Source organism: Diadema antillarum, unplaced genomic scaffold (assembly GCF_040938485.1).
Source record: "Diadema antillarum isolate AM-2024a unplaced genomic scaffold, OU_Dant_1.0 scf00000179, whole genome shotgun sequence".
Classification (NCBI taxonomy): Eukaryota; Metazoa; Echinodermata; class Echinoidea; order Diadematoida; family Diadematidae; genus Diadema; species Diadema antillarum.
Genome location: NW_027271068.1, coordinates 647935 through 662307, shown reverse-complemented (window position 1 = coordinate 662307; position 14373 = coordinate 647935). Strand labels below are relative to the sequence as shown.

The following is a 14373-nucleotide window of genomic DNA, read 5'->3' as shown; positions in this document are numbered from 1 at the left end:
ATTGCAGTTGTGCAGATTGCTTCCTTTCCATGAAAGTCCAGGAGTAATAAAAGGAGAAGGCCTGTGACCCAACGCATCTAAGACCTGAAATGTTGCTGAATATTGATTATCTGGTTTTGGAATACTTCATTCTCTTAGCTCTCTAGCTTTCTACTAATGTATGATTTATCTTTTATTCAATATCACAAAGTGTCGCTGAAGGCATTATGTTGTCCGGTAATCCGTCTGTCCATCCATCCTTCCGCCTTTCCATCTGTAATCAATATTGTGTGTATGTATGGATGAAGTTGTGCCCATCAATTTTTGTCTTGCCCACCGGAGGTGAAGGCGAGACTAAGGGATCCAAATGGCGCCCGTCCGTCGTCCGTCTGTCGTCCGTCACAAATGTTAAAGTTCACCTGCAAGACTCTCTTATGATACATAACATGGCAACTGTTACAGCAATGGCAGCCACACTTGGGTGATAGAAGCACTAGGGGTATCTTCATGTTATGGTGTTGTCGGAGGTCATGTGATGATGTCAAAGGTCATTTGAGGTCATATTAAAGAGTATGTGCAAGACTCTCTTTTCTATGTTAAAGTTTACCTGCAAGACTCTCTATTGACCAATAACTTCACATAAGTTGCTTGGATTACAACCTAACTTGGGTCATAGATGCACTGGGGGTACCTTCATGTTATGGTGCCGTTGGAGGTCACAGGATAAGGTCAAAGGTCATTTGAGGTCATACGTTAAAGTTTACTTGCAAGACTCTCTTATCACACGTAACTCGACACATGTTGCTACAATGGCAATCAAACTTGGGTGATGGATGCACTGGGGGTGCCATCATGTTATCGTGCAGTAAGAGGTCACATGATAAGGTCAAAGGTCATTTGAGGTCATACATTAAAGTTTACTTGCAAGACTCTCTTATCACACGTAACTCAGCACATGTTGCTACAATGGCAATCAAACTTGGGTGATGGTAGATGTCTCTTGGGAAGTTGAAGGTTACTTTAAGGTCAAATGTCACAGACAGGGGTCAACAAACTTTTAGGGCGCATTTCGTTTATGGCTCATAACTTTTGATCCCTATGTCCGTTTGTGACCAAACTTGGATGGAAGATGTCCCTTGGGGAGGTGAAGGTCGTCACAAGGTCAAAGGTCACAGTCAGGGGTCAACAAACTTTTAGGGCCCAATGTTATGTTTTTAGGGTGCGTTTTGATTGTGGCTCATAACTTTTGATCCCTACCCTATGTCCGTTTGTGACCAAATTTGGACGGTAGATGTCCCTTAGGGAGTTAAAGGTCATCACAAGGTCAAAGGTCACAGAAAGGGGTCAACAAATTTTTAGGGCCAATGTTAAGTTTTTATGGTGCGTTTCGATTATGGCTCATTACTTTTGATCCCTTTGTCCGTTTGTGACCAAACTTGGATGGTAAATGTCCCTTGGGGTGTTGAAGATCACCACAAGGTCAAAGGTCATAAGCAGGTCAATTAACTTCAGGGAGTTATAAAAATATATAAATTCCTTGTACGCGAATAGGCGAGACACAATTTGGCACTTGCCTTGTTGGATGTACAAGGTCAAAGGTCAAGGACAAATTCTTAAAATGTCACTTTTTTCTTCATCTCTCTGCAATGCTTGAAGGTATATTCATGAAACCTGGCATACAAATGTATGACAACGTAAATATTCTCTTGGGAAAGTTTTGGGCCATGAGGTCAAAATTCAAAGGTGAAAGGTCAAGTAAAAATGCTAGAATATCTCCTTTTCTTCCCCATAACCATGTGGCTCATGCTCTCTTCATGAAACTTGGTACATGTTCATACATATGTACTGCCTAATGATGATTTTCTTGAGAATTTTTGAGTTAAGGATTAGGGGTCAGGTGAAAATCCAAGCCAATCAATAATTCGCCAAATGCCACAGTATGAGGAAAGCTTCACTCGTGATGCATTCCTCTAACATGGATCTTGCATTGTTTGGTGATTGTAGCAAGTGATCTGCCCTGTTCAAGTAAATGCTGAATCATAGTTTTGTGTACAAAACTCATGCCTGAACAATATTCAAGCTACTCGTCAATTGAAAGAAAAATAATCATAGATTTGTCATGAGATTCACGATAGATCTATGCTTGGAATTTTCCGTACAACTATGCTCATTACATGTCAAGCATTAAAAAAAAAAGAATCTATGAGAAGTTATATTGAGATTAACAACATGTTTTTTCAAAGCATGTCTGCGTTGGAGTAGCAAATAATTTTGCACACTGGGGTAACACCTTGGCACATAAAGAGGGAATGCTATGTTTGTTATAAGTCATAATTTTATAGGGAAAACATGAACACATCATTTTTAATGAGCAGATACAGCGCTTCTCCAATCCAGATACCCATGTTTTGTTTACATGTCAACATTCGTGCCTTCATGGTTCTAACTGTTGACCAAGAAATGCCCAGGGCACCTATCTGGGTTTACAGCATGAAAAGAAAATTTACCATATACAACATTTATATCGCCTGTTTGTCTGCATATTTTTGTGTATTTGCAGGTCTATTCAGCCCGAGCCAGGCAGGCTAGGTTTGACATCTCTCTCCTCCAGCGCCTCTTCACCTTCAGTCGTCAGAAGCACTGCTACTATGACCTCCTGCTGACCTACAACTACCGCACCTGTGCAGAGATCCTGGACTTCCTTGCAGTGTCCTACTACCGCACCCGTTTGGAGGCGCGAGGCTCGCACCCCAAGCACCCGCTCTACTACCCCCTCAACTTCTACCTGGTGAAGGGGGAGGACAGGTTGGTGGGAACGTCGTACGTCAACAACCAGGAGATGCTGCAAGTGGCCTTCATAGTGCAGGACCTCATCCAGAATTGGCCCCCATCGTGGGGTGAGCTAGAGGGAGAGAAAGTGGCTGTCCTCACTGCCTACACCCTTCAGGTAGGATCCAGGGTCTTGTTCAGAAGTAGCAGAGTCTCTAATATGTTGTGATATATTTTGTTAGATTTCAAATGATTTTTTGATAGCACATCCATACAATGTGTGTCATCACGATTCCATTTTCTTAGAAGGAATATTAAAGGAAATGTGTCTGGAACTCGATTTGATCATGCCTCTTTGGCAATTTCAGTAAAGACTAACTTTCCAGTGTGAGAAACTTAGCAATGAAAAGATCATCTATTTGCTTATTTAGAAAGCAGAGTGTTTGAATTGATTAACCCTTTATTTGCTTTAAGTGTGGCATCTAGCACAGAAAACCAATTAGCATTTTATGCACTGTTCAAAGTTTCTGGCATAAAAAGGCTTGATTATATATCTCCATTTGAAGAAATTTCTTGTGGTACAGCTGAAAAATTTTAAGATGATTAAGGACAAAGAGAACACCAAAATAAGCTAATGTGGAGTGTAAGTGTTACCCTGTTTGTGGAACCAAGGTGGCATAAACTCTGAAGCCTGCAAACTTTGGGAATGTTAATTATTATCTTGATGTGTCACCCTGTCCTAGGTCCACCTCATCCGAAAAGAGCTTCGTCGACGAGGCCTCGGATCTGTCACAGTGGACACTGTGCAGAATGTACAAGGTACACGAGAGAGAAGATCATCATCATTGTCAAAATATGAGAGAGTTTGCATGTTCATACTTGAGTGACCTCCCCATATTGTTAACTCCACCTTCAGAGAACCCATTTTCTGAAACTGCAAGTCATGATATTTGGTCATGTCAGATGTAAGGGACAGACTGATGGACTACTTTTGAGCTACTGAGAGAGAGAGAGTGAGAGATATGGCAAAGTCTGTGACCGCAGTCAGTTCACTCCTCAAAATGCTCTGTACTTATTACTTATGACAGAGGGCTATGCCACTTTTTGATTGCAATTGATCCCTCACAAGTATACTGCAGGGTCCCACTTAAAGTTGAATGCCAAACTGTGAGCAGTTCCTAATGTGGTTTCCAAGTCAAATTAATTCAATGTGTCATTCCCCTGAGAATGCATTTTTTTTTTTTTGTCAACTAAAATAAAGTTATATATATATATATATATATATATATATATATATATGTATGTGTATAAAATATATATAATGTCTTGCACAGACAAACCTTGGTAACTCTTCCTTGACTATGTATTTGTGTGCAGGCAAGCAGTTCCGCGCCATTGTGATTAGCACTGTTCGGACTCGTGAAACGCTCAATAAAGCCCACATCACAGCCATTCCCCAAGGCACAGGAACTCAGCACGAGAGCGAATTCTACTACGCATTCCTGTCAGATGAGCATCTGCTGAACACAGCCTTCACCCGGGCCAAATCACTCATCATTGTCGTTGGTGATCCAGTAGCACTGTGCTCTGTGGGAAGCTGTCACATGACCTGGGTGCGGTATCTCCAGGAGTGCCAAAGGAACAACAGCATTGTCCCCCAAGAAACCACAATGGAGATGATCCAGGAAGAGATCGCAGCTGCCAAGCAACGGCTCAATCCCAGTGCCGCTACTTTCCACCCACGCAAAGCAGCATCCACTCCAACCCGTCAGAAAGGAGCGAGCGCTCCTTCCGTCAATGGCAAGACGCAGGACATCGTGTCCTCGTGGAATCAAGGACAAAACATTTGGACTAAATCTACAACGTTCATTCAGCCAGGAGCCAGTGGACATCACGCCGCGTACATGCGCCTCAACAGTGATGAATTTCCGACACTTCCAGAAGCAAATGCAAGAGGCAGCCTTGCCCCAGAGAACATTGACGACTCTGGTGATGATGATGAGTTTGAGGATTTTGAACAGGACATCCAAGATGACGACCTCCTGGAAGAGCTACGTCGGCAGGTCCAAGTGGATACCAAAGAAGAGCTCCGCGAAAGAAGTGAAACTGGTGAGTCCACTGAGGAAGATGCTGCAGATTCAGAAATTGACTCTTCCCCAGAACCCTCACCTCCTCGGATTGTGAGAAGAGGTGAAGATATCCCAGAGCCTCAATTTCAAGATACCTTTGAAGTGAATGAATACCAGAGAGATTTTCTGAAGAGACCAACACCGCTGCCAGATCAGCAACAAGACTTCTGGCAGCATCACCAACAGACTCAGCCACCGCCACCATTGCAGCAGCAGCAGCAGCCCCTTACACAGCCTCATGCACAGCCACAGACACATTCACACCACCAAGTACAACCACAGGCACATGGACAGCCCCAAGCACAACCACAGGCACAGCCAGAGACAAATGCGCAGCCTAAAGTACAACCACAGGCACATGCACAGCGTACCACCAAGCCATCTCCTGCAGCCCAGCCTGCAGCTCCTCCTGTAGCGAATGTAGATCTTCAGAACAATGCTGGTACCAATTTCCGCATGGTTGAGAGAGCAGGCCGCATTGCTCTTCTCCCCAGACATCTGCCGAGGAGGGCTCTTAGCCAGGTAGAAGATTACGACTCAGATGAAGATGAGCCATGCGGAGAACCAGGCGGAGAGACAGAGGATACCTATCTGGAAAAGACAGTGACTGAACCTGAGAAATTCAAGATCTGCACTTTCAGGTATGATTTTAAGGGAATGACGTATGCCATTCCAGTGGAGCGCAAGGCATTGGAGGTCATTTCCATCACAAGCAAGAAGCGCAGAGGTCAAGCCCTGGACAATGATGAGGTCATCATTGAAATCATCGAAGACACAGAAGTACCAGAGATTCTAGAGGGAGTGGAGGAGTCTGTGCAGGAAGAAGAAGATAATAAGATCTATGGCAAAGTTGTGCACATACTGAAGAGAGACACTGACCCTTATCTCCGCAAGATAGTGTGTACTCTAGATCCCTTCAGTAACAACTTGATGGTGCCAGTTGACAGAACATTCCCCAAGCTCTTCATTGTCAAGAATGAAGAGGGTACAAATGAAACAAAGGGGAAGAATGTTGTCACAGTGACTATTCACACCATCTCGCGAGAAGCTGCCAAGACTAGAGGCAAGTATCAGCCAGAGAGAAATGTCTATGTCACCAACAAGGAGCGTCCACACAAGCTCTTTGTTGTTCGCTTTTGGAAGTGGTATCCAAAAACTCCTTATCCCATGGGAGTTGTTGTAGAAGAGCTGGAACCAGGAACAACTGCTAAGCAAGGCCTCCACATTCTGAAGTTGGTGCATGGTGTGAAAGACAAATTCAAGGTAGCTGTGGATAATTACCTTCAAGCTAACTTTCCACCTGAATGGACTATCCCAAAGGCAGAGTACGAACAGAGACCTAATCTGACGGACAAAAAGATATTCACCATTGATCCCCAAGATTCAGAGGACCTTGATGATGCTGTAAGTGTGGTAGTTCTCGGACAAGGCAGGTTTGAGGTTGGGGTTCACATTGCTGATGTTTCTTACTTCATTCCGAAGGGTTCAGAACTGGATGAAGAGGCTCGATTACACGCAACGTCCTTTTACCCTTCATTCCATGAGAAACCGATACACATGTTGCCGAGGAGACTGAGCACTGAGCTTTGTAGCTTGCAGCCAGGAAAGGACAAGCTGGCTCTATCACTGATAGTTGTGCTTGACTCATTAGGTAGACCTGTTGCCCCACCAAACGTCTATCGTTCAATCATTCGGTCATGTCAGAAGCTATCCTACAGTCAGGCAGAAGACATTATTCATGGAGATTGCCCTGAGGGCCTTGAGGACCTAGTTCAACCCATTCGGATCTTGCATGATTTGGCTAGCAAGAAACGAGCAGCACGTCTTGGGGAGAAGAGGCACATCTTCAATGCAGAAGATGATGATGGAGATGTGAAGAATCCCTTATCTCACAGCCTGATTGAGGAATTCATGATCATGGCCAACCAAATCATTGGAGAACATCTCCTCACAAGATATGGAGATTGCACGCCACTGCGAAGGCAACTGGCACCAGATCCAGAAAGACTTGAGGAGTGGAAGGTGACTCACAAAGATGGTGTTCGTAACAGCATCTGGCTTACTGCTGCTACAAGGGTAGAACAAGATGTTGCTGAAGATGATGATGAAAGTGAGGATGATGAGCCCACAGTTCCCATTACAAAAGAGGTTTGGAAGGAATTGGTGAAGGCATCGGATGACGACATTGCCCAGAAAGGACTGGATAAAGTACGCAACCTCGTGTGCATTGACGCCAACCATCCACTCCAGGCAGTTGCTCTGTCTGAATTCCATCACATCATGGAAAGATCTGAGTACATCAACTCGGCCGACCATCTGGATCCTGCACAGAGATCCCACTATTCCCTTCAGCTGCAGACATATGTACACTTCACCAGTCCTATCCGAAGGTTCATCGACCTGGTTGTCCATCGGCTGCTCATCAATAGCCTTGCTCAAGGATTTGAGTGCCCCTACGAAGCGAGAGAACTGGCAAACATCACACACCACTGTACAAGTCGGGCTTTCCATGCTCAAAGGTTCTCCAAGGAGTCCCAGTCGCTTCAGTTGGCACTCAAGCTGCAAGAGGCTCCTCTGCAACTCTTGTCCTTTGTTGAAGCCTTCTCTGACAGGGGTCTGAAGCTCCAGTTTCCACACCGTCCATACATCCTCCCCATGCAGAGCAAGATGAATTTCAACACCTTGAAGCCATCAAAGAGGCCGGAGACAGGCCCAGAATCAGACTGTGCCGACCTTCTGTGGAAGAACAGAATTTATGACTACCATGGACAGCAGAGACAGGGTCTCAGGAGAGATGCAATGGAACTGGATGCCAGAAGATGGATTGTTCATGTGCCAGAAGACAACTGGGAAGATATCCAAAACAGTGTGAAGTCTGGAGACTTTGCACAAGTCAAGAGGGCTGTGAGATCAGCTGTGGACAGTGGAAACCCTGAATTGAACCAGTTTGCTGACATGATGAGCCAGTTCTCTGACAGATCGTCATCTGTGGAAGTCACTTGCGAGTATGTGAACGAATCGGGAACGCAGCAGATGTTCATTGACTTCCACCGGCCATTCCGCAGGGGAGACATCAATCAGGTTCAGATGTACGCCCGGCTGTTCAAGGGAGTGATCACTCCTCACATACAGCTGTTCAACCTCACCCCAATGCTGGACATCTGTGCTGAGCACCGCGATAACCCAGTGTCGTGCTTTTCGGATGTTGCCACCACCATTCCCGGAAGGGAGAAGTCAATAGTAGCCTATAAGAAGGCCTGGCTCCCCATCATCTCCATGGTCAATGCCCACGATGCAGTAGCTAATGATGACACAATCGTTATCCACAATGTCACCATTACTTGGCAAGAACTGGAAGGCCACAATTACCAAGGATACTTCAATCTGCCCTTTGACTTCCTTGAGCAGCGTGACATCCACTTCTTTCAGCCTGCAAAAGATGACAAGAAGCAGCAGGAGGAAGAGGAAGATGTCCAGTTTGACTTCCTCTGCATCCGATACCCTCATCTGCAGGTCAGCAGCCGCAAGCACCTGAGGATGCGGGAGTTGGACAGCCGCTCCAAGAAGCAGGAGGCCATCGGACCGTACAATCGGCACGCCTGGTCCGAGCAGACCTTCGTGGCCCATGGGCACACCACTAATGTCCAGTCAGACTCAAAGGCACAGCTTATGACAGTCACCTTTCAGCTGCACACAACCTCAATACCATTCCCAAAGGATGTGCTGCTGTATCAGGCGGAGGGCAAGCAGAGAACATGCACTGTGGAACTCATTCCCGTACCAGAGCCAGGAAGGTGAGTTAGGGTCTCTCAAGAGTATTACAGTATGTCCAAAAAAAAATCAACCAGATTTTTGCATTGAAAATATCCAATATGATAATTAACTGTCTAAAAGCCACCTCAGGGTCTTAAAAATATAACATCTTACGTACATTTTACAGAAAACCTCATTCAATTTGGTTTAGTGGTCACAGAGAAATGAGAATCTTGTAAAGCATGTCATTGGTCTGATTCTTCCAAATTGAATAATTGATGCTCTTGGAATGGCATGATGTGTGAACACAATGGACAGAACTTGGAAGGATGGGATTCCCGACATGCTCTACAAAACTCCTCATTTCTCTTTGATCACAGGAGCAAATCGGATGGGGTTTACTGTAAGATGTGGGTGATAAGTTATAGTTTCATACCCTGAATTTGTATTTGGATTGGTTCGCTATTTTTAAAGTGACCGTGGTGGAGGGTCTCCTCGTAATTTTTTTTTTTTGGACATATGGTATTGTGCTTTCATGAAGGTTAATGCAATTCATATTATACAAAGTTGGTCATTCATGTACCTCTGATCCTAAGAAGACAGAAAGTTTTACTTGTTAATGTATGTTTTTGTTTTTTGTTTTTTGTTTTGTTTTTGTTTTGTTTTGCCACCTATCTTTTTATACCAGGAGCCAAATTGATGTAAAACCCAAACACAGGGACATCAAAATAGATGTAGGAAACATTCTCTTCCTCCTCCTTTGCATTTTTGTGAGTTCACATATCTTCATTTTGAGTTACAACTGTGTATATGTGCTTGTGTTTTTTTTCTACAGACGCTTGGACAGTGCCATTCGCTCATTGCCAGACTCTACTGCCCTGATTCGTAGCATCTGTCTACACAAGACTTGCAAGCCAAGTGATGGTTGGTTTATAGTTGACTTTATGCTGTCCTTTATATACATGTAGCTTAGTTCACGTATTTGATATCACAGCCAGATATTGGGTTTTCATTACTTTTTTTTTATTTTTATGACAGCATAATACAGTCTTTGTCTTCCCTTGCCTAAATTTAGCATGGGAGACAAAAAATAATCAAATGAATAAAATAAATAAAAATGTGGTGATAGAAATTCAGTGACGGAAGTGCTACATGGTAAGACCCTTTGTTTTACTCATTCAGTAGCGTTCAGGAAATTTTACCAGTTATCGTATGAAGTTATTTATCACCACTGACAACCAATAAGTTTGGTATACCACTGCTTCTTCTAGTTCAGGGTATCTAAAATAGTCAACAGATACAAAAATTAAACATGAAAATCATGTTCTGGGAAAGAAATACAATGAATACATCATTAATTCCCACAGGGCTCCTGAACAATGATTATACCGATACCAGCCAAGACTCACTGTGTCTCATTCCCCATCCTCTCCTTTCCTCTCTCCATCTGTATATCTATCTATCCATCCATCCATCTATCTATCCATATATATATCCATCTATGTATCTATCCATCCATCTATCCATTCATCTATCTTTCTATCTATCTTTATATCCATCCATCTATCTATCTATTCATCTATCTTTCTATATATCTTTATATCCATCCATCTATATATATATATATATATATATATATATATACATATATATATCTGTCTAATTGTCTGTCTATTTACATCGTAATTATCTATTTATTGTTTATCTAATTATGTATGTACATTTTGTATGTATGTATGCACGGTAGGTAGGTAGGTAGGTATGTATGTATGTGCGTATCTATCTATCTCTCTATCTACTCCATATCTGTCTATCTATTCGTCTGTCTAATAGTTTCTATCCATCTCTTGCATTCCTCCGTAGACCAAATCTCCAAAATTGCCCTGGACAAGGGAGCAAAGTTCAAGAACTTCCGAGTGGAGGGGACAACACTCCATCCCCTCAATCGATCTCAGCAGGAAGCCGTCCAGGTGGCTCTCAAGAGCAGCTTCTCGGTCATCCAGGGACCACCAGGTAAACAAAAAATGCAGACCCTGAGGTACAATGTATTTTCACCCAAGCTTCAATTAGGAAAAATCACTCTGCTGCAAGCCATCAATACACTAGTTATTCAAAACATATGTGCAGTTCTCAACTTCCACAATTTGGAAAGGGTCTTCAGAAAAAAAGGAAAAAAAAAAGATAGCTGGCAAATATAATTTGCAGGATGGTGAGTTGTTTGGAGTATTTTGAGATTAAAACATTATGGGTAGGTAGAACAATACTCAAAATTCGTAATATGTGCAGTTCTCAACTTCCACAATTCGGAAAGGGTCTTCAAAACAAAAACAAAAACAAGATAGACCTGGCAAATATGATTTGCAGGGTAATAAGTTGTTAAGAGTATTTTGAGATTAAAACATTATGGTTAGGTAGAACAATATGTGGCAGTTGATCATGCTGTAGTAATCGTACCTTCCAACAAGCTGCATCAGATTCACTTTTATGCGGAAGATCAGTGAGTACTGCTGTTGCCCTATTTGTCGATACACACTGTAAGAGATTATCGACTATTAAAGATTATGTATCAACCACGATCAAGTATGCTTTCAGACTATTGTATTTTCTGCACACCTTTTTCGCTAAGCATTGACATGTTTGTATCTACTCAACTGAAATGTTGTTATTACAGCATTATTTCACACATTTCTAGTGCATATGAGTACATTTTAGAAGAAAATCAAAAGTTTTGCAGGCGCATGAGAACTGCATTTCACTTTGATCAGGGTTTTAGGGATTTCACATTCACAAAATAACTTATTTCCTAGTACATTTCTGAACATGCTTCTCGACATATGTAGAGCTATGAAATGTCCAATCACTTAACGTTTTGAAAGTCCATGCAGTCAAGATATAGAGGTGCACCCCGAATTAAGAAGTCTCAGATGAAAAGTGCCTCCACACCCCAGTTGTCCAAATGTGGCATGAGAAACTTACTTGGGACAGACGTGATTCAATTTGAAATTTCAGTTTTCAGAGGAGCATAATCGGTAGTAATTGCCTTGATATTTGTTTTTATCAGCAACATATTGTAGCTACGTATTGTTGGTGTTTGAATATGTGTAATTATCTCATTTGTTCACATTTGTGTTCATGAAGTGATTTGATATGCCTGAAAGCATGGAAATTGATTAAAGTTTTATACCCCCGTCACACTAGAGGCAGAATGAGCCGGAATGCCGTTGGAATGAAAATTCTTCCTGCCTTCCCGCATATTCGAAGTGCATTCTAAAATTTCTGATGACATTCTGAGTGTGTTCCAAACATTCGGGCCCATTCATGTGGCCAGCCCAAATGTTGTAAGCATGCTTAAAACATTCGAGGAGCATTCAAAGTGGAGAAATATCGATTTTTATTCGAAAGATATTCTAACTGGACTCTGATGGCATTCTAAATATTTCTACGGCATTCTAAATATTCTGACGGCATTCTAACAGCATTTGAAACAATCTGATCCCAGTTAAATACTGCTTTAGAGTTAGAGTTTGGGTTAGGGTTAGGATTAGGTTCAGGATTAGGAGTAGGGTTAGGGTTAGGGTCATAGGAAGGGTCTTTGGTAATTGCCCAGGGGGTAACTAGCCTAGACACTCTCTTTCAAGAAGGTCTTGCTGGAGGACAGCAATCTGTAGCAATATGGTCCAAGGATGATCGGGTTAAGACTGGTGAAAATCACCATTTTATACGCTATTGGAGACCATTCCGGTGGAATTCTTGACATACACGGGACACTCGTGTTGCATTTTAAGTACATTCTAAGTGTATTCAAAATTCTTGGGCTGCATTCTGTTTGAATTTGTGAACATTCAAAGTATATTTGGTAGCCATTCCTGGAACGTTTTGACCGCATTCGAAATGAGTTTGTACTGCATGCGAGACATTTACCGACCATCAGACTTCGGGCAGCAATCGCACCGCACTCATGCGGCATTCAAAGTGCTTTCTAAAGATTCTGACCCCATTCTAACAGTATTCTGAATATTCCTCCAGCGTTCCAAGTACATTTGAGCAGCATTAGAGAGCTAATTCATTTGGAATGTGCAAGAATGATTCGAGAAGGATTGGAAGTCCATTCCAAGTATTCGAACAGTATTCCCAACCAAACTGCTAGAATTTGAATTTTTCCCCCGAATGTGGCACGAATTTGGAAAATCTTTAATTCCGGCTGGTTCTGATTGATTCGTGCTGATTCCGAATAAGCGTGACGAGGGTATTAATTTTGAAAACTTGGCAGGAAAGTATATTTTCGATTAAAAACAAATGATTCTCTTGTTTCTATGTGTGCAGGAACCGGAAAAACAGTGACCGGTGCGTATCTAGCATACTTCTTCACCCTGGTGAACCAGCATGTCCCACCGACAGGGAAAGGGAGACCCCAGGTCTTGTACTGCGGACCCTCCAACAAGGCAGTGGATGTCATTGCTAGTAAGAGGACACATGAGATATACTTTATAGTACCCAGGTGTATCATTCTGTCTTCTCTGTAGTCCAGCTCCCCAAAGTTTATTGGCATCCCCACCCTCATCCTCCGAGTTCAATTTCTGATTCTAGCATTCTCATGTCATAGACATTATAACTATTTGTGATTCAAGAGAAGATGCCTTGAGTTATATGCAAAGAGAAACATAATAATTACAAGATGGTAGAAAGAACATTGTGGGCCACTTGACCCATGTAGGTCTGTACCCCAAGTGTGTTATCGGGTACACTGTCTCAAGTTAGGATGAGCCTTTTATTTTTCGAGAAACATAGATACAATTTGGTATTACAGAAATTCTGTCAGTTTTTGTGGCCAAAATTATCTTCTTTTTAAAAAGCAGAAGTGATCACTGTTTGAAACAGCTTGAGTATGAGTGTATGTGGTGGGGGTTGTTTAGTTTTAACTTCTTAGACCCCATTATTAATTTGACTGAGCTAATATTTGGCCCCTGCTCCCACAGCCTGTTATCAAGAGCGCATCCCTGTTTCACTCCCCACTTAGTTTTCCATTCTAATTCATTGCCTAGGAAATCAAGAGTTGCGTGTGGTAGGCTTTACAAGATCAATTATTAGTTGAATCAAGAAACTGGAATAAAACTCACTTGTTGCGACATTTCGCCAATGATCAATATGTTGTTGTCTCTCTTGCATCGCAGGTTACCTGCTAAAGTTTGACATTTCGGTGGTGCGCGTGTACAGCGAGATGATCGAGAACAAGGAGTTTCCTCTGCCGGGCATGCCGAGTGTTTCGTCCAAGTGGCGCCGTGCCAACGAAGCTGGAGCAGACGAGGACCTGAAAGACATCACTCTCCACCGACTCATCCGCAGACCGGGGGCGCCCTACGCAGCGGACATCCGCGCAATGGAGCTCAAATTCTCACGGATGACCAGCGTGTCGTATGCTGAAAAGAAAAAATACAAGAAGCTTCTCCTTTTGGCAATGGTTAGTGTTGATGCCCTCATTTTGTGTGACCGACATTCCGGACATACAGATCAAAATTTTTCTTTCTTTTTTTTAACATTAAGACGGCATGATCATCCCCAATTACATTACTCCTATTTGTATGGGTATCTTAATGCCTCCGTGATACAAGGTAAAGGGACTTCAACTCCCTGTCAAAGGATACATGCAGCCTGTCACCAGATTTGGCTTGCAACAGTTGCCTACTTCGAAATAGAGGAAAATGCCGAAAAGGATGCCTTGTACTGGCAAAAGGAAATATAACAC

At 42.7% G+C, this 14373-nt stretch overlaps 1 protein-coding gene across 1 annotated transcript in view; it reads left to right on the top strand.

The window, feature by feature from the left end:
- The window catches only part of LOC139722990 (3'-5' exoribonuclease HELZ2-like), an 89516-nt gene that overhangs the window by 49797 nt on the left and 25346 nt on the right, over window positions 1-14373 (top strand). Inside the window, exons 25-31 of the mRNA XM_071634268.1 lie at window positions 2540-2926; window positions 3492-3567; window positions 4126-8671; window positions 9466-9554; window positions 10494-10643; window positions 12954-13091; window positions 13802-14088. Of these exons, the coding sequence (XP_071490369.1) occupies window positions 2540-2926; window positions 3492-3567; window positions 4126-8671; window positions 9466-9554; window positions 10494-10643; window positions 12954-13091; window positions 13802-14088 (5673 nt within the window). The remainder of the gene's footprint in view (window positions 1-2539; window positions 2927-3491; window positions 3568-4125; window positions 8672-9465; window positions 9555-10493; window positions 10644-12953; window positions 13092-13801; window positions 14089-14373) is intronic.